General features: G+C 44.8%; 1 protein-coding gene across 20 annotated transcripts in view; it reads right to left on the reverse strand.

The window, feature by feature from the left end:
* ATP2B2 (ATPase plasma membrane Ca2+ transporting 2) overlaps positions 1 to 19,949 on the reverse strand; it is an 895,196-nt gene that overhangs the window by 239,218 nt on the left and 636,029 nt on the right. For all 20 annotated transcript variants that reach the window (XR_009555447.1, XM_060239903.1, XM_060239921.1 and 17 more), the window contains one exon: positions 13,005 to 13,202. Coding sequence is in view for 19 of the 20 variants with exons in the window: in XM_060239903.1 (XP_060095886.1) it covers positions 13,005 to 13,202 (198 nt within the window). In the remaining variant the exon portion in view is untranslated. The remainder of the gene's footprint in view (positions 1 to 13,004; positions 13,203 to 19,949) is intronic.

The raw sequence follows: 19,949 nt of genomic DNA on the forward strand, positions 1-19,949 counted from the left end.
TAGTTCCTCTTGCAGCCTCTACACTCCAGAAGCAGCAACAGCATAAAAGGCAGAACTGGAGTTCAGAGGAGGTAATAAGCTATCACTTTTCAAGTGTTCTGCTCCAACACAGATACAGAAGTGAATGGAAATTCTCAGCACATTCAGCCAGTCCTAATAAAAGCAAGACTATTAAGCCTGCTAGTGTTTGAAGTGTCACATCTTCAGCATCCAGCCACTACATAAAAGCTCTCCCTACTGGTCTCATTCCACAGGAATTGTTACATCAAAGAAGCTCAGGAGATGCCACTGTCCCAATTTGAGAAGTGACATGTTAGGCTCTAATTTAACTGGGAATCAAGACCAACATTACTGTAGCATACACTGCAACACAGTAGTTCTCGCTTTCATCACTTTCACTTTTGAATATGAATTACCATTTTAATGTAGAGTGTAATATTTTACTTTTTATCTGATCATTGGCTCTTTTTCTGGGAGAAACATAAATGGAACACAGCCAGCAGGTGCCTAAGTGGGTGCTTTGAAAGCAGAAAGTCTCAGGTGCAAACTCCCACACATTTCACTCTCTAGTGAAATTATCTCAGGTAACAAATCTAGAAAGGACCTCTACCTTGGAAATGTTCAGCAATCACAAGCAGGCAGCACGGGGTTAGAAAGGTAAAAGGTTTAATTCAATATGTCAGCTCCAAATGCATATTTACTATTTGTCATTGAGCAACCAGTATGCTCAGTATTTTATAAAGAACATAGGTAAAACATTTATTTATTTATTTTATCAAATTTATATTCCGCCTACCCCTAATGGGCTCAGGATGGCTAACAACAGAAAATTAAACCACATAAAACATTAAAAACAGATTACACAATAAAATCAACCAAATACATGTTCCTGCTAGTTACATTAGTAATTATTAGCAAGGTCCAAAAAACCCCCCTATGTCTTCAAATCAATGAAATCAGTGTGGTATAGTGGTTAGAGTATTAGACTAGGAGCCAAGAACCCCAACTTAAATCTGCCATCGAATTTGTTGGATGACTTTGGGCTAGTCAAACTCCCTCTCACAGGGTTGTTGGAGTATAAAATGGAGAAGGGGAGTCTGATGTTTTCTATCTGAGCTCCTGGGAAGACAGCAATGACAACAACATACCAAAGAAAGAAAAATGGACCTTTTCTCACTTCAACCCCTATAGTTTTGGTGCAATCTTAAGCATGTATACTCAAAAGTAAATCCCACTGAGTGAAGTGAGACTGATTTTCTAGGAAGTGTGCTTATATTTCCAGCCTAAAACACTGGAGTGAAAACAACTTAAATATCAGAGGGAATTATATCAAACTTTTCTTATGTGAACTCCATGCATCTGATGAAGAGAACTGTGTTTCTCGAAAGCTTATGCTACAATAAAATGTGTCCTAAAGGGGCTACTGGACTCTTTACTTCTTATATGAGTTAGGCATCAACACATTCGGAACCTGAAAGGCTTAAGTATTTGCACAGATGCTTATAAAACAGACCCTCATAGAAGGTTTTAGCCAAGTATGCTTTTTGTTGTAAGAGTATTTGTCTACTTAAACTCAGGTGATCATATGGTACCGATACGATAGAGGGATTCAGATTGCAAAAAAATAAAAGTGCAAGGAAAACATTAACAGCCAATTGCTTCTTTAATGAGAACTGCTTCTGAATAATGAAAAATATGCTACCAAGTTTTGCTCTGTCCTAAAAGGAGAGAAAAACGGACTAGGAGTTAGACTAGAAATGAAGCTATCAGCTGAGCAGAACAGGGAACTATTCTACAAAATAAAAGCTTTTTAAAAAATACCAAAGCCTACAGCAGATATTTTTGTAATCTCATCCTGTGTGTTCTCCAGCTTTACAACCTACTCTATAGCAGCCGGTGAGCTACTGGTAGCACAGGAGATACCTATTAGACAGCCCTGGTTAATAACAAACCCAGACTGGGGCCCTATGAGGCAGCATTGAAACTTTAAAAAATAGCAAGGCATCTGCATCCTTGTACCTCATGAGTAAACTGGCCCTAAAACATCAGAAACTCTAAAACAGTTAGCTGAACAACCCCTACTTATTACAAACACAGGCAATACAACACTCAGGGCCAGATCTAGGGGGGGGGGGGGCAGAGGGGGTGCTTGCCCTGGGCGCCAACAGAGGGAGAAGGGCACCAAATTGGGTATGAAGCCCATTGTATTCTATAGGACCATAAAAAAGAATTGCCCATAAGTGGGTGCCATATTTTGATTTGGCGCCTCAAAAAAACATGTAGATTCGGTCCTGCAAACACTGGTTCTTGAGCTAGAGTTTGGGTTAACAAAGCAGTAGACAAGTGCACCTTTAAGACCAACTAAGTTTTATTCAGAATGTAAGCTTTCGTATGCTCTTAACAATGACTGGTTTTAGAACTCATCCATTCTGAGGAGCATTTTGAACAACTTCACTAAAATATTGATTTATTTCTGAAACATTGTAACAATAGGCTTAGCAGGTTCACTGAATTCCCAGCTTTCATTGAAAAAAAGTTAATCTCTATCTCCTTCCCTTGCAGAGATATTAGGAAAGGGGCATATCTTCATGAGGAGAAGTAATAGAGACTTACACAAACACACGCACACACACACATATCTTGAAAACTGGGAATTCAGGAAACCTAATCCTATTGTTACAATGCTCTGGCAATATATTGGTAGTTCAGTACTCATTGTTAAAAACGACAAGACATCACTCGTCTTTGAAGAGAGGAAGCGAGGGAGTGGTTTGTCCTCAACAGTCCCATAATCAAAAAGTGGGCTGGAGGTGGATGAGAGTGTGTGGGACAAATAAAACCAACAGAAACACTGTGTATGAGGAAAAGCCAACTCCCTTTTTTAGAGCAGGGTTCTCCAACACGGTGCCTACAGGCACCATTGTGCCTACTTGCACCTTTGCTGGTGCCCATCCAGAGTTCTTAGAAAATAGGTGGCGCCACTCACCATCATGGCTTCCTCACAGGCCATTGCCATGCAGATGTTTAAAAAGCTCTTTGAGCAGCAGCCACTGCACAGAGATCATGCTGAATCATAAGATAAGCTGCTTTAGTCATTACCTTCTGCCCCACCTAACATGGGGGAGAGTCCTTTCCTCCTCCCTAGAGTTTCCTCTCTTTATTTTTTAATTTCTCCTTTTTAACCCCCTCTTAGGCTTCCTGTGTATGCAGGGCTTTTTTTGAGCAGGAATGCACAGGAATGCAGTTCCAGCTGGTTTGGCATTAGGGGTGTGTGGCCTAATATGCAAATGAAACAACGATGATGTCAGGTGGGTGGCCTAATATGCAAGTGTGTTCCTGCTGGGCTTTTTCTACAAAAAATTAATTTATTTTGTGTGTGTGTGTGTGAGAGAGAGAGAATTCTAAACTAAAACTAAACTAAAAAATAGAGTGGGACTTTTGGTAGGGTTACCAACTCTGAGTTGGAAAGTTCATTAAGATTCGAGGGTGGAGTCTACTGAGGACAGGGTTTGGAGAGGGGAGGACCTTAGCAGGGCATAATGTCAGAATTCACCATCCAATGCAGGTGAATTAATCTCTGCAGTCTGAAGATAAATTGTAATTTCAGGAGATCTCCTGGCCCTACCTGGAGGTTGGCAACTTTAACTTCTGACTAAACATGATTGGACTGCGCAGCTGAAACTCAATGCACCTAAGTGGAATTTCTGTTGAAATAATCATTCTGAAGAGGTGGCATAGAAATGTCCTTAAATAAATAAATAAGCAGAGTTTTACCATTCTAAACCCATTTACTTCAATGACTTTAGAAATGTGTAACTCTGGCTTACACTAGCTCTGTAACTATATTTTATACAGGTCTGTAGATGGTCACAAGTAATTTAAATATGTTAATTATTTTGATTTCTAGAAATCACCCATTTCTGTTGACATAATGCCCTACTAAGCATCATTAGAAGTATCTCTCTAATTTAGGGTTGCCAAGTCCAATTCCAGAAATATCTGGGGACTTTGGGGGTGGAGCCAGGAGACTTTGGGGGTGGAGCCAGGAGACATTGGGGTGGAGCTAGGAGCAAGGGTGTGACAAGCACAATTGAACTCCAAAGGGAGTTCTGTCCATCACAATTAAAGGGACCACACAGTAGTCCAATGAGATGGTATTGTTTCTGAATGCTCCTCCTTGCACAGAAAAAGGGACTTTCTGTAAACACAATACCAGCAGCCCAGGGAGAAGAGACTGAAACCCTCCAGTCCAGATTTTTTTTTTCATCCCCCAACTGCTATCATGCACTTGTTCTCTGAGGTGGTACAGCCCTCCTCACAAAGCACCTGAGGACTCTACCACCACCCCCACGCACTGGGTCAGGGGTGGCCAAACTTGTTTAATGCAAGAGCCACATAGAATAAACATCAGATGTTTGGGAGCTGCAAGCCATGAATGGCAGATGTCTGAGAGCTGCAAGACAAGGAAGGGATACAAATAGATGGAGGGGGAGGGAGGTGGAAAGAAAGTAACTTTAGTTTTAATGAGGCTGTGGGGGCTTCGAGAGTCACACAATATGTGACACAGTTTGGCCACCCCTAAACTGGGTCAACCCAAGGAAGGCCACTCACCAGCTGCTTAAGGTCCTCCTGAAGGCGGGCCGGCCGGCTGCTTGCAACCCGACCCAAATCCGAATCTTTCGAAGCCCAAGGCGATCGCAGCTTAGCTCCAGAAGAACAGTGGTCTCGCCCCAAAGCACACAGGCTGTAGATTGTTTGTGATCTCTGCAGTTAGAAAGCTGGGCAAGCCGTTCTTAGCTCGCAGTAGCTGCATAGGATCGCGCAGTCTTTTTTTGGGGGGGGGGAACTAGGTGGGAGGCAGGCGCGGCGGCCGGGCCCACAGGCCGGTATCTGACCTCTAGCCCTGCCCCAAATGTTGTTCGTCTCTGGACTTTTGCTCTTTTCTACTGCTACAGACAAACAGGGTTCCCCACCGCCTTGATCTCTCTCCCATTCCCGTCAGTGAGACTTCCTTCCCTCCCCACCTGTTTTCCTTCCTTCCCCCCTCCTCCCCCCCCCCGGGATGAAATGCGACGGCGGCACTTGTTGCTGAGCCTGCAGGCGTGTAATTGACGCGCGCCTCGGATCCGTTTCAATGAGGCCTCGCTTCCAAGTAGCTTTTCAAAGCCCCCTCCACTAAGCAGGGCTCGGAAGGGAAATTCACAGGAAACCAACCCAGCTGTATTTTGCTTTAGGGCTCCTTGTAAGCAAGCAGGCAGAATTTGCCCTGAAAGGGTATCTCGTTTTAGGATTCTGGCGTCCTGGCGTCCTTTCCCACAAGCCCTTCAGTGCCGACGGAACATTTCATTCCAAGTGAGATTTTGCAGGCTTCCTCAGCGGCTGCTCTCCCTGCGCCGCCCTCCGCTCCCTGTTCAAATCCTCGGGGCGGCGGCAGCAGCATCAACATCACCATCAACGGCGCTTCACCTTAACGTCCAAGCTTCCCCTCCTCGCCTGCGCCGGGCGGTGAAGCGCAGTTGATGGTGATGTTGATGCTGCTGCCGCCGCCCCGAGGATTTGAACAGGGAGCGGAGGGCGGCGCAGGGAGAGCCGCCGCTGAGGAAGCCAGGGAGGCAGGTCATAGCCCCGGGGGCTTTGGAACGTCCTGCGGGCGCCGCCGCCGCCACAGATGAGGCCAGACAGCCACGAGCCGGACGGCCCGCCTTCCCTCAGCCTGTTCCTCAACTGCACGGCACGCGCTCTCCAACGGAGCCACTGCGCATGCGGCAGAAAACTGCGCATGCGGCTTGACACACGCACACCTCTTTCTCTTTTTGCCTTCAGATTTGCGGCTCGCCACGGACCCACGCTCCTTGGCGCCGTTTCCCCCCTCTTCCCCCCCCCCGCTTCCGTTTTTGGGGGGAGCGGGGGAAGAGGCTGGAAAACCTGGACTCCCCCGCCAGGGCGGGAGGGTTGGGACCCCTACTCTAATTTCAAACAAATACACACAATTTTCACTTCATAAAATTCTATAACTCCCTATGTTCAAATGGCTGAAGGGAAAAAATAATTTGAAATCTATGCAAATTGGCAGTTCAAACTGATGCAAACAGATTCAACTGCAACATTTTTGTCAGTAAAGGCATAATAGTGCCTGCTGCCAAAAGGTAACTTAAAATGTTTATGCAAAATGTGGGGAAATGAACACTTCTGAATATATTTCAACACTTTATTATCAGGTGGGAAGGAGAATGGGAAAGGCGTGTATATTCTCCTGAGGAATGTTTTTCTTCACATAGGGTATACAGCAGGCCATTAGCTGACAAAATAAATACCACCCTCATAAAGGAAAAATAGGCACTGAATCTTGTTAAGTATGTACACAAAGGTATTAGGCAAGGAATTATTTCACATATGCGAAGCTAACGAGAGAAAAAAGGGGCTTTAAAACATAGCCAAGATGTTAAAATATGGAATGTAATCTTTGAGCTGTATTTATTTATTATCTACTAAGGAGTTCATGTTATTTCATATAACATATTTTAAGAAGATCTATTCCTTCAGAGATAACTGGAGAAAAAAAAAGAACTGTCAGTTTAAATAGAAATACTATTCTAATCTCAAATCAAGATGTTCTGCAAAAACTATGATTTACTTACAAGTAAACATTATAGGATTATAACCTGACTGTTCCAAGATAATCTTGTTAAATTAACAGCCTCTTTCTACAAATTTCAAAGCACAGCTCCATTCCATAGCTAATATCCCAAAGCCTTCAGTTCTCATAGGTTATCCAACTATTATTACTCTTTCAAAAAGGCTCATGGAGTCATACTAGACTATTAGCTGAAGGAATCAGCTACCCAAAATAAAAGTGGAAAATTCCAGTTGTGACATTCTCTGTCACTGGAACCTGATCTTGTAGACTGGTGTAAAGATATGGTGTTTCAAACAGCATCTTGTTCGATGGTTAAAATGTTATTCAATGCCTGATCCATTTTCACAAAACACATTTTTTTTTCAGCTTTATAGATATCTTTCATTGTAACTTCCTTGTCTATAGAACTAGGCAAACTAGATGTTACACAAAAAAAGACTTTCCTCAATAAAGGAAGCCTTTTTCTATCAGAATAATACAGTTTCCATTTCTTCTTTGAAGGAAATTTAGCAGAAGACAGTCACGGGATTCAGCTTGGCAGTCAAAGGATTCATCCCCAAATCTTGTGCCCAATATTATGAGCCTCTGTGATATGGCTGGCATAAGATCCCTACTGACTAGCAGACATAAATGTAAATTGATTCATACACAGAAACAGGCATATATGTTCATGGATTGCTTTGAATGAGTTTCACATGTAATGGGAACCGGGAGGAAAAGAGAAGCCAGATATACCACCTGGGACAAATACATGAATTTGTAAACAGACTGACAATATTGTCAGATTTAAAAGGACCAGTCAGGAACAATGGGAAGGGGAAACAAATTAATCCCCCTTCCTCTGTCACAGAGAATCATGCTGTCACAGCCATTACTGTGATCACATGTTCATTATGGTACTCATGTAATCCAGCAGAATTTATAATTAGAATCTCTAGAGTATTGTCATTGGACATATCGTTAGGAAGCAGAGAGTGAGTATAAATGGGCAGTCTTCGCAGTGGAGGATGGTAAGCAATGGAGTGCCGCAGGGCTCAGTACTGGGTCCCATGCTCTTTAACTTGTTCATAAATGATTTGGAGTTGAGAGTGAGCAGTGAAGTGGCCAAGTTTGCGGATGACACTAAATTGTTCAGGGTGGTGAGAACCAGAGAGGATTGTGAGGAACTCCAAAGGGATCTGTTGAGGCTGGGTGAGTGGGTGTCAATGTGGCAGATGAGGTTCAATGCGGCCAAGTGCAAAGCAATGCACGTCGGGGTCAAAAATCCCAGCTACAAATACAAGTTGATGGGGTGTGAACTGGCAGAGACTGACCAAGAGAGATCTTGGGGTCATGGTAGATAACTCACTGAAAATGTCAAGACAGTGTGCAATTGCAATAAAAAAGGCCAACACCATGCTGGGAATTATTAGGAAGGGAATTGAAAACAAATCAGCCAGTACCGTAATGCCCCTGTATAAATCGATGGTGCGGTCTCATTTGGAATACTGTGTGCAATTCTGGTCACCACACCTTAAAGAGGATATTATAGCATTGGAAAACGTCCAGAAAAGGGCAACTAGAATGATTAAAGGGTTGGAACACTTTCCCTATGAAAAAAAGTTAAAACGCTTGGGGCTTTTTAGCTTGGAGAAACATCGACTGCGTGGTGACATGATAGAGGTTTACAAGATTATGCATGGGATGGAGAAAGTAGAGAAAGAAGTACTTTTCTCCCTTTCTCACAATACAAGAACTCATGGGCATTCAATGAAATTGCTGAGCAGTCGGGTTAGAACGGATAAAAGGAAGTACTTCTTCACCCAAAGGGTGATTAACATGTGGAATTCACTGCCACAGGAGGTGGTAGCAGCTACAAGCATAGCCAGCTTCAAGAGGGGGTTAGATAAAAATATGGAGCAGAGGTCCATCAGTGGCTATTAGCCACAGTGTGTGTGTGTGTGTCTGTGTGTGTATGTGTATATATATATAAAATTGGCCACTGTGTGACACGGAGTGTTGGACTGGATGGGCCATTGGCCTGATCCAACATGGCTTCACTTATGTTCTTATGTTCTTACTAGGAATAAGGTCCATTGTGAAGGTAAATACAACAGGCTGTAGAAAGAGGCTCTGGGTGAGTGCCCCTCTCACTCTTGCTGTCTTCCCACCAACTCACCTAAGTGGAGGCATTCACAACCCTGTGAGGTAGGTTAGGCTGAAAGCAGGAGGGAAGCAACCTCAACAGGGTATAATGACACAGAGTCCACACTGCAAAGTAACCATTTTCTCCACAGGAACTGATCTCTGTCATCTGGAGAGCAGTTGTAATTCAGAGAGATCTCCAGCCCTCACCAGGAGATTGGCAACAATGGCTCCCCAGGAGGAAGTGGCTAGTTTGGAGGGTGGAGTCTATGGCATTGTACCTATCTGAGGTTCCACACCTCCTCAAATCTCACCCTCTCCAGGCTCCACCCCTCAAATCTCTCAGCCTGGATTTGGCAACCCTATTTCCTTCCCAGCAGCAGCAGTAAGCAGTCAGGTGTAGTGTAGCCACCCTCCAGGTGGAGGTGTGGCTCTTCAGGGATTGCTAACCTCCAGCTGAAGCAGCAAAAGAAATCCTAAACTTCCATGATTACCAGCCTCAAACATAAACAAATTCCAAGAAACTATCAAGATTAATATAATATATGCTGAAAATTGGCAAAAAATCAATGCACTCATTTAAATAGCACAGAACAGCTTAGAAAGCCATCAGAAATAAAGTCCAGCTCATAAGCAATCCAATGCTGTCTTCTCATTAAGAAATCCAATGGTAAGAAGAAGATGATATCCAAACAATCCAATTTTGTTTTGTACAGCAGCCAGCAGTCCAGTAATTGGAACAAGGTTGTACTAATGTCCTTGTTTCGCAGTTGCTTCTTCAAGCTTCACAAATCCATTACAGATAACAAGTAAGAACGCCAGAAATTCTTTCTCAATTCACTTTGTAGCAAGTAAATGCATTTACCTGCTGCAAAGTGAACTGAGAAAGAATTTCTGGCGTTCTTACTTGAAGCAACTGTGAAACAAGGATATTAGAATAGCCTTGTTGCAATTATTGGACTGCTGGCTGCTGTACAAAACAAAATTGGGTTGTTTGGATATCATCATCTTCTTACCATCGGATTTCCTAATGACAGCACTGGATTGCTTATGAGTTGGACTTTATTTCTGATGGCTTTCTAAGCTGTTCTGTGTTATTTAAATGTGCATTGATTTGTGCCAATTTTCAGTATATATTATATTAATCTTGATAGTTTCTTGGAATTTGTTTATGCTTGAGGCTGGTAATCACAGAAGCTTAGACTTTCTTTTGCTACTCATTACTGTGGTTCTCATTTTTGGTTTACTTAACCTCCAGGTGGAGCCTAAAGATCTCCTGGAGAAAATAACTGCTTTGGAGGGTGGACTCTGTGGCATTATATTCAGTTGAGCCCTCTCCCTTCCTCAGACTCTGTCTTTCATAGGGTCCACCACAAAATCTCCAGAAATTTCCCATCAATCTGGAACTGGCAGCTCTAGCCAGGACTCAGTCCAATGAATTCTCCCTCAAAGACCAAAAAAGGTCTGGAAAAAGCCTCCCCCCACCACCTTTTACTGAGACAACCAAGCTGGATTTCCTTTTACTAACAGAAGCAAGATTTGTAGCATAGCGACAGATACTGTCTAGTAGCTTCCCCAGTGACCCAATCCTCATCTGTCCTGGATCTGGCAGTGAGCAGGAACGTAGCCAGCAAATGGCATGGGAGAATGACTGAGTGGCAGTTGATGAGCCAATCACTAATGGAATGCACCCCTCAGCCAATGGGAAAGCTGCATTGAGCCAATCCATTAAGGAATTATTATCTATGATTTTTCTAGGCTTGGATAACAATAACATTATCATGAAGTGTTAAAGCTAATAATTGACTACTAAGAAGCCCATCTACTGGGATTTGTATCAAACAGATATATACAATTAACAAAAACTGAGTAGACTGACAGATGTGGCTAAGGATGCTTTCTGATAGGGATGGGCACAGACCAAAAAAATGGAGGTTCATATGGGTTCATGGTCTGTGGTTTTTCATGGACCAGGGACCACCACATAGCTTCTTGTTTAACAGGCTGGTCCATTGTTTATTAGGTTCGTGACTTCTGGATGTGATAAAATGGCCCCCCGTGGGCTAGAGACACCAAATTTGAAGAAAGTCTCCAGCCAACTGTCCTCTTCAGCAGACCTCCCTGGGATGTTTTTCTGCTCACCCTCCAAGTTTTATGTAGGCTTTGAGGAATGGAGAGATCCTAGGGTCCATGTGCAAAAGGAGGGTTATGTCAAACAGCCCCTCCTGCCAGCTAGAGGCATCAAACTGGCAGCAGACCAACCCAGGATGCCCCTCTTCTCACCAGTCAAGTTGTGTGCAGGTTGGCTTTAGGGAAAGAGGAGATTTTAGGGTCCATATACGAAAGGGGGGTTGTGTCCAATGCCCCCCATGCATTTAAACTTTAAATGCTTTCAGTTCACTCGCCTACTCACTCCACCACTCTGCGACTGCAGAAGGGCTACAGATAGAAAAACATTCTCCTGGTTGCCTTGACAATTAATGCGTCAGCACCAGGTTGTCTGGCCCACAGTGGCCCCAAAGGACCAAAATGTCAAAAATCAAAATGCAGTCCATGGGCAGTCTATCAAAAGGGAAAATGCACACACTAAACAAACAGACCACAAACATACACCTTGGTCCATGCAAAAATTAGGTCCATGGTCCAGTCTATGTCCATCCCTACTTTCTGCTGATATAAAACTTTACAAAGCAATAAGGATGATAGAATTGCATCACTCATCTCAAACAGAAAAGGAACATGTAAGAGAACAATCAGGTAGAAATCAAAATAGATTCCGAAATAACTGATCATAGTTATAGATCCACAGATGCATAGAGAAACAGTGGGGGAGGGGGAGGGACGAGAATTTTAAAGGTGGGGTGAGGAAGAATCATCAAGGACAGTACTAGCATGGGAAAGACATTACTGGCATAGGAAGGAGAGCTGGAGACAATTACCTAAACAACCTCTGTGCCACTGGTGCATTAAGTGAAAATATGTTTGAACACAATCTGACAAAGGTTTAACAATTTCATGAATTTTGACTTTTCTCTTTGAAGGATAAAATCAGCAGGTGAGTGCTAATGTGGCATAGGATCTGGGAGACTCTGCTCCTCTCGTGATCTAATTTTCCATGGAAACTTCTGGGTGATCTTGGGCCAGTCACTGTCTCTCAGCCTCTTAGCCCACTATGTCACAGGGTTGTTGTGAAGATGAAAGAGAATGGAGAACCAAGTGCACTTCTCTGTAGGGTTGCCAATCCCCAGTTGGAGGCAAGGGATCACCCAGTTTGGATCCCCCACTTCAAGGTTATCAGAAGGCAGGGGGGAGGGAAAGGTCTACTGGGCATGCCATTTTACCCTATGGAGATTGATTCCCATGGGGTATAATGGAGAATTGGTCCATGGGTATCTGGGGCTTCAGAGGGGCTGTTTCTTTAGGCAGGGACACTAAAATTTCATCATAGCATCTGGTGCCTCTCCTCCAAACAACCCCAAGTTTCAAAAAGATTGGAAAAGGGGCCCAATTCTATGAGCCCCCAAAGAAGGTGTCCCTATTCTCCATTATTTCCTATGGAAAGAAGGTATTTAAAAGGAGCATGGTCCCTTTAAATGTGATGGCCAGAATGCCTTTTGGGGTTCAATTGTGCTTGTCACACCTTGCTTCTGGCTCCACCCCAAAGTCTCCTGGCTGCACCCCAAAGTCCCCAAATATTTATTGAGTTGAACTTGGCAACCCTATTGAGATGCTTGGACAAAGAGCAGAATAAAAATACACAACAGGCAGAGACAGACAAACTGATTTGCAATCTGATTCATTCTCACATATCCCACTTTGAAATACATTGTTATTATAAACTGTAAACATTCTTGGGATTATATTTGTTTAACACGAAGAAAACAAGGTTTGTGGAAGAGAAAATAATATATTTACTCAGGTTTTAGAATTTGCTATCATCTGATAAACTGCTAAAAAGCTTCCTGCATTGTGACATGTTTGATGGAGTTATCTCTTGGCAGTAAGCACAGAACACATATGAAAAGGGATGGATACATCATTGAAATGTACAACATTTCCACTGAAATATAAGCTTCACTGAAAAACAAAATGTTACAATGAGATAATTTCTTCAAACATTTAAGAGAAAACATACAAAATTAGAGGAATCAGAAAAGCACAAACTTTACATTGCTTCCTAGAATATACAACAATAAAGCCAAAGCTGAAATTAACTGCATTTAATAAAGAGAAATAGTTTTACCTTCACTTCCCTCTCCAGGAGGATGATAAAATGAGAGCCCAAGAGATATGATGGCTGCAATTTCCAAGATGATAAGAGTCACATCCTGTAATGCTTCCCAGACTAACTGTAGGAAAGTTTTTGGCTTCTTTGGAGGTATAAAGTTTTTCCCAAAAATTAATTTTCTTTGATCTAAGTCAGCAGCAGTGCCAGGTAATCCTAGAAATAAAGCAAACATAAATGGTTTATCAGTGACCGCCAAGTATGTTAGTCCCAACATTACTGCATTTTCAAAACAAAACTTCAAATTTCATCTTGGTGCATCTTGGTTTACTGGGAAAACCAGGTGTGGCCAACCTGTTGAAACACTGGGCATTATTGATTACACAATTCTTTAAAATATTACTTCTACTGAATTATAAAGTGAGTTTACAGGGAGAGTAATACAACACCATAAATCATCATAAAAAATAACATTCATTTAGCATTAGAAAATGCTGAAACAACAAAAAAGACTGATTAAGCAAGCAGATTGATGCCATAGAAATAAAACCAATACACCATGAAGGAGACAAAGCCAATGGAGATCAGGGCCGGTGCTAGCAGTTCTGCCGCTAGAGGCAGTCCCCTGCTCTGAGCCCTCCCCTCCAATCTCCCCCTAGGGAGCTGATATTGCATGCACACTTTGCGTGAACACGGCACAATGACATCACCAAAAGTGACGACATCGTGCAGGGAGGAGAGAGTGATGAATGGCACACAACAGTGCTGCCGTGCTGCCGCTTTCTCCCTGCAGTAAGCTCAGTGCACTGTTTTAGCAGTGCTGGTCGCTTTGGGGTTGATAGCGGCCGAGGCACTGCTTAGCCGCTTCCAACCGGAAAGCGACCGACACCACTAAAACAGTGGACTGAGCTTAGTGCAGGGAGAAAGTGCTCCTCCAATTCTGCCTTCAAGGCAGAGTCAGAGGAACTCTCTGCATGGTAAGAGGGTGCCTTGTGGCGCCTCCAGGTGGGGTAGCACCTGAGGCTGCCACCTACCCTGCCTACTCTCCCCTGCTGGAGATGATAAACAGCAAAAAGACTATCCTTATAATTTGACATGCACTTTTTAAGCGTGCAGACTGATTTGCAATCTGATTCATTCTCACATATCCCACTGTGAAATACATTATTATCTTGTTGACAGAAGAACTGACTAAAAAAACGTTTTGTGACAAAGAATATTCAGTAAACTCTCGACTGGAAAAAGGCTTAACTGAACCAATGTTTGTCCTGGAATAAGAGCTCTACAGCCCATTGTGCAGAAGAATAGAAGCCATTCAGGGCTTGCTTCAGATAAGGTGGCAATGTATGGGAAGATTTAACCCACCCACCTCCTTACAGTTTTGGCAATCAGAATCCCCAGCACCAGATTTTTATTAGACCAGACAGGGGGAACTGGTCGACCTAGGACTATGTGAAGTGGACATTAATTGTTTTGCATAAAATTCTCATGCAAAAAAAAAAATCTAACTTCCAATCTGATTACAAAATTCTCCTTTTGCTCTGTCAGCACACTCTTCCATGTATGAGCTCTTCAGCTCCAGTTTTCTTGAATCCCATCAATACTTTCCTAACCCTCCTACTGTGCAGGTAGAGTTGCCAATCTCCAAGTGGGGCCTGAAGAACTTCAGAATCACAACTGATCTCAGGTGACACACCACTTTCCCTGGGGAAAATGGCTGCTTTGGAGGATGGACTGCATGACATTATACCCTGCTGAAGTCCCTCACCTCCCCAAACCTTGCCCTCTTCAGTAAAAGGCTGCGGGAGGAGTCCCTTTCCAGGTCTATTTTGGCCTTTGAGGGAGAACTCACTGGGGCCAGTCCTGACTAGGGCTGCCAGTTCCAGGTTGGTGGGAAATCCCTGGAGATTTTATTAATTTATTTTAGCATGCTTATATTCCGCCCTTTCCCACAAATGGGCTCAGGGCAGATCACAACATGCAAACAACAATAAAACCTACAGTTCAGAGTTAAAACAATACATTAAAATTAAACAGATAAAACAATGAAACAATAGATAAAGTGCACCACAGGCAGGAAGGGCACATCTTACAAGATAAGCAATTATAGGCCCAAATTAAATGATGGTAGTAATTACAGGATAGCACTGTAGTAAGACACAATATTGCTACAAGGGAGGCCAACTGATGGAATAATAGCTGGAATAGGACACCTAAGCCCAGCAGAATAGCTCCGTCTTGCAGGCCCTACGAAATGGCAGTAGCTAAGGTAGGGCCCAGATCTCCATAGGGAGCTGATTCCACCAGGCAGGGGCCAGGGCTGAAGAAGAAGACTGCAGATTTATACCCTGCCCTTCTCTCTGAATCAGAGACTAAGAGTGGCTTACAATCTCCTATATCTTCTCCCCCCACAACAGACACCCTGTGAGGTGCGTGGGGCTAATAGGGCTCTTACAGCAGCTGTTCTTTCAAGGACAACTCCTGCGATAGCTATGTCTGACCCAAGGCCATTCCAGAAGGTGTAAGTGGAGGAGTGGGGAATCAAACCTGGTTCTCCCGGATAAGAGTCGGCACACTTAACCACTACACCAAACTGACCCTGGTTGAGGCAAGTCGGACGTCCTTTGGGCCCAGGGTGGTCAGGAGGTGTTGCGTAGTCGATCGCAATGACCTCTGGGACGTATATGGGGAAAGGCAGTCCCTCAGGTATGTTGGTCCCAGACCACTTAAAGCTTTAAACGTCAGTACCAGAACCTTAAAGTGGATCCGGTACTCAATAGGTAGCCAGTGCAACTGGCGCAGCACTAGCTGAATGCTTGCCTATAGAGGCAATGCAGTTAACAGCCGTGCTGCTGCATTTTCCAGCAGGTGGAGTTTCTGGATCAGCCCCAAGGGTAGGCTTCCCAAACCTCCCACCCCGGCGGGGGACCCCAGGATTTCCACCCTCTTCCCCCGCTCCCCCCAAAAATGGAAGCGGGGGAGAGGGGGGAAACGGTGCTGAGCCGCCGAATCCTGGAGCCAGCGAGGCCGCCACACCGCGCCGCTGCCGCCCCCTCCCCGCCCACCGCAGTTTCTCCTCCGAGATGGGCCCAGGCTGAGCCCATATCGGAGGAGCAGCCAAGAGATGGCAGCAGCGCAGGGGAGGGCGAGGCAGGCCAGGAGCATGGCGAGCCATGAATCCGGGCCCTTCTAGGACCCGGACTTGCAGCTCGCCATGCCCCCGGCCCGCCTCCACCCCCCCCTCCGCTTCCACCCCAGAGGCGGAGCGGGCGAGGCGGCAGCGGCGTGGCGGCCTCTTCTCCTCTCACCGTGGCTGCTCCTCCGAGATGGGCTCAGCCTGAGCCTATCTCGGAGGAGCAGCACGGCAAGCGAAGAAGAGGCCGCCGCACCGCTGCCGCCTCTGCTCCGCTCGCCGTGGCTGCTCTTCCAAGATGGGCTCAGCCTGTGCCCATCTCAGAGGAGCAGCACGGCGAGCGGAGAAGAGGCTGCGGGGAGGTTCGCCACGCTCCCCGGCGCCATTTCCGCCCCTCCCCCTAGCTCCACCCCAGTGTCTCCTGGCTCCACCCCCAAAGTCTCCTGGCTCCACCCCCAAAGTCCGCAGATGTCTCTGGGGTTCAATTTGGCAACCCTACCCAAGGGCAAGCCTGCGTAGAGCGAGTTACAGTAATCCAACCTGGAAGTGACCATTGCATGGATCACTGTAGCGAAATCCTGCGGCATCAGATAGGGCGCCAGCTGTCTGGCCTGTCAAAGATGGCAAAAGGCAGATCGAGCAACTGCTGTGACCTGGGCCTCCATGGTAAGTGAGGCATCCAGTATCACTCAGAGACTCTTCACCTTCTGAGCCAGCACAAGAGATGCACCGTCCAGGGTTGGGAGTCTGAGGCCCGACTCTATTTATTATTTTTAATTGGATTTATATCCCGCCCTCCCTGCCGAGGCAGGCTCAGGGCAGCTCTAATCCCCCATGGTTCAGGTACAGGACCTCCATCTTGGTTGGACTGAGCTTCAGCTGGCTTTGTCACAACCATCCAACCACAGCTTCTAAAGTCCTGGTCAGATGATCCAGAATGGTGTCTGAATGGCCATCCATCAACTGATAAAACTGGGTGCCATCCGCATATTGGGGACAACCCAGCCCAAAACCTTGAGGAATCTGGGCAAGGGGGTGCATATAGATGTTGGTGAGAGAATAGCTCCCTGCGGTACACCACACTCAAGTGGGTGTTACATGGAGGTCTGCTCGCCAGGGGCCACCCTTTGTCCCCAACCATGGAGAAAGGAGGCAAACCACTGCAAAGCAATCCCCTGAACTTCTATGTCGGCAAGGCAGTGAGTCATTAGATCATAATTGACCATGTCAAATGCTGCTGAAAGATCTAACAGTAGCAGCAGCGCTGACCTGCCTTGATCCAGATGCCTTCTGAGGTCATCTGTGAGGGCAACCAAGACAGTCTCCATACCATGGCCAGGGCAGAAGCCAGACTGGAAAGGGTTGAGGATAGATTGTGGTGGAGTCTATAGAAGCCAGACTTTGGGGAGGGGAAAGGCCCCAGCTAAACAGAATGCCATAAGAGTCCACCCTCCAAAGTAGTTATTTTCTCCAAGGGGAAAGAGGCCTGTTATCTGGAATTCAGTTGTGATACCAGGATATCTTCAGCCTCCTCCTGGAGGTTTCCTACTCTATGCCTGGCAGCACCTTCTGCATGAATTGATGCCACCTGGCTGGCATGACTTAACTAAGCCTGGCAGCTTGCTCCTGTTCAGAAAATATTTTTAAAACCCCATTGTGATATACTGGCTAACATTTAGTAAAACATTTTTTAAAGTCATATAAATCCTTTTAAACACATTATAAAGAAGTTCAACTTTACAAGACTGCAAAGAAAAGTTCACCCAATGATCACCCAGATGTAGGCTTATTTTATTTCTGTTTTCTTCAAAGTTATCAGCTTCTTATTATAATTCAGTGTTAATATTGAGAGCCAGCCAGGCCGTAACATCATCTATAAACAGATGCAAAAGCCTCCTCAGTTTGGCTGTGAATCAAGAACCTACTTCTTAATCCCACTTATTTATATTTATACTAGGAGCAAGCCAGTCCTATACCTCTTCCCTACAAATGCAAAAGCCTTCTGGATTTGGAGGGCCAAATACGCTCTGCATTACGTATATTAGGAGCCAGCCATTCTTGAACCTCTTTTAAAACCAGATGCAAAGGCCTTCTGAATTTTACTGGTAAATTGTTCCCTCCAAAAAGCTTGAAAACTACCTGTCCTTAAAGAAAACTATTATAGGTAATAGTTTTCAGCCAGAAAAATCAGCTGTAGCTGAACATGCACTTCAAGAAGGAGACCACGTCATCCACTTTGAAAGAACTGAAGTCCTTTCTACGGTCTCACATTATCATACCCGCCTGAACAGAGAAGCTATTGAGATTTACAAACACCAGCACAATTTTAACAGAAAGGAAAAAGGCATTTTCATCCACCAATCTTGGTACCCAGCTCTGCAAAACACCCTACAGACTATAAATTGCAGAAAGTCTCAGAACAACCAGCAAATTCCACAGAACAATCAGCACAGTCAACAACCATCTTCCTTATCTTCAAACCCCTTCCAACCTTCCCAGCAATTAACACAGAACAATGGTCACATTCAACAGCCAGTTTCCTTATCACTACCCTTCCAGGAAGCCCCACCAAACAATGGGCACATCCACAAACCAATTGCCCTTTCATCACACCCCCTCCAGCCTACAAATAGCAGCTCTCCAGCAGCCCTGGCCCCACTCAATGCACAGCAGCCAAGAAGGTCTGAGCGCCTGCTCCGGCTGCAACGCCACTGAGGATGTTCTCCGCAGCTGAGAACAAAACATCTGGAAGGAAAACTTTCTCCAGTAGAACACAGCACTTGATCCCGAAAGATTCTACAAACCCTAATGATGTTACCAGCCGTGAAAAACCTGAAATCTTTGATATTATAGGTGACTCCATGCAGCTGTGTCCTGAGTATCTCCTTCTTAAAGGTATAAAAGACAGTGATATAGTAAAGATTCAATGATATAGCAAAGATTCATAAATGGTGTTCAATTAGATCCTCAGGGAAATAATAAGTTTCTGGTATGATTTTAAATGGTTTAAATACTTCACTGATGTATTATTGAAGGGGATGGTGCTGCAGTTATTTAGTTAATGTAAGAAACAGAGCCCAGTTCATATCTTAAAATCATCATATTTAAAGTACATTTAATTGAAAGTATTACATATGGTTTTCAGCCCACAATGACAGCCACTGTGATGTGATAGTCAGTGCTTTAGGGCAGGGTCTGTCAGACCAAGGTTCCTACTGTGGAAACTGACTGACGAGGAGGGACGGTGGCTCAGTAGTAGAGCATCTGCTTGGGAAGCAGAGGGTCCCAGGTTCAATCCCTGGCATCTCCAAAATAGGGTCCAGGCAAATAGGTGTGAAAAACCTCAGCTTGAGGCCCTAAAGAGCCGCTGCCAGTCTGAGTAGACAATACTGACTTTGATGGACCAAGGGTCTGATTCAGTATAAGGCAGCTTCGTATGTCCATATGACTGGGTGATTTTGGACCAGTCACAGACTTGCTGCCTAACCTACCTCAGAGGGTTGTGTGGATCAAAAGGGGGAGAGGAAAATGATGTTAGCTGCTTTGGTTCCCACTAGAGAAAAACTGGGTGGTGGTGGTGGGGATGAGATGGAAAGCTGAAGTCAGAGGGGCAGATAAAGGTAGGTTGATGGTTGGCTTGGAAGGAGAGAGGGTTGCCAGTTGGCTGGGAAATTCTTGGAGATCTGAGGGATGGAGCCAGAAGAGGGTGGGGTTTAATGAAGAGTGGGAACTCAGACAGGTACATTGCCATAGACTCCAAACAAGCTATTTCCTCTTGGGGAACCATTGTTGCCAATCTCCAGGAGAGGCCTGGAGATCACTCAGAACTA

Source organism: Heteronotia binoei, chromosome 5, assembly GCF_032191835.1.
Source record: "Heteronotia binoei isolate CCM8104 ecotype False Entrance Well chromosome 5, APGP_CSIRO_Hbin_v1, whole genome shotgun sequence".
Lineage (NCBI taxonomy): Eukaryota > Metazoa > Chordata > Lepidosauria > Squamata > Gekkonidae > Heteronotia > Heteronotia binoei.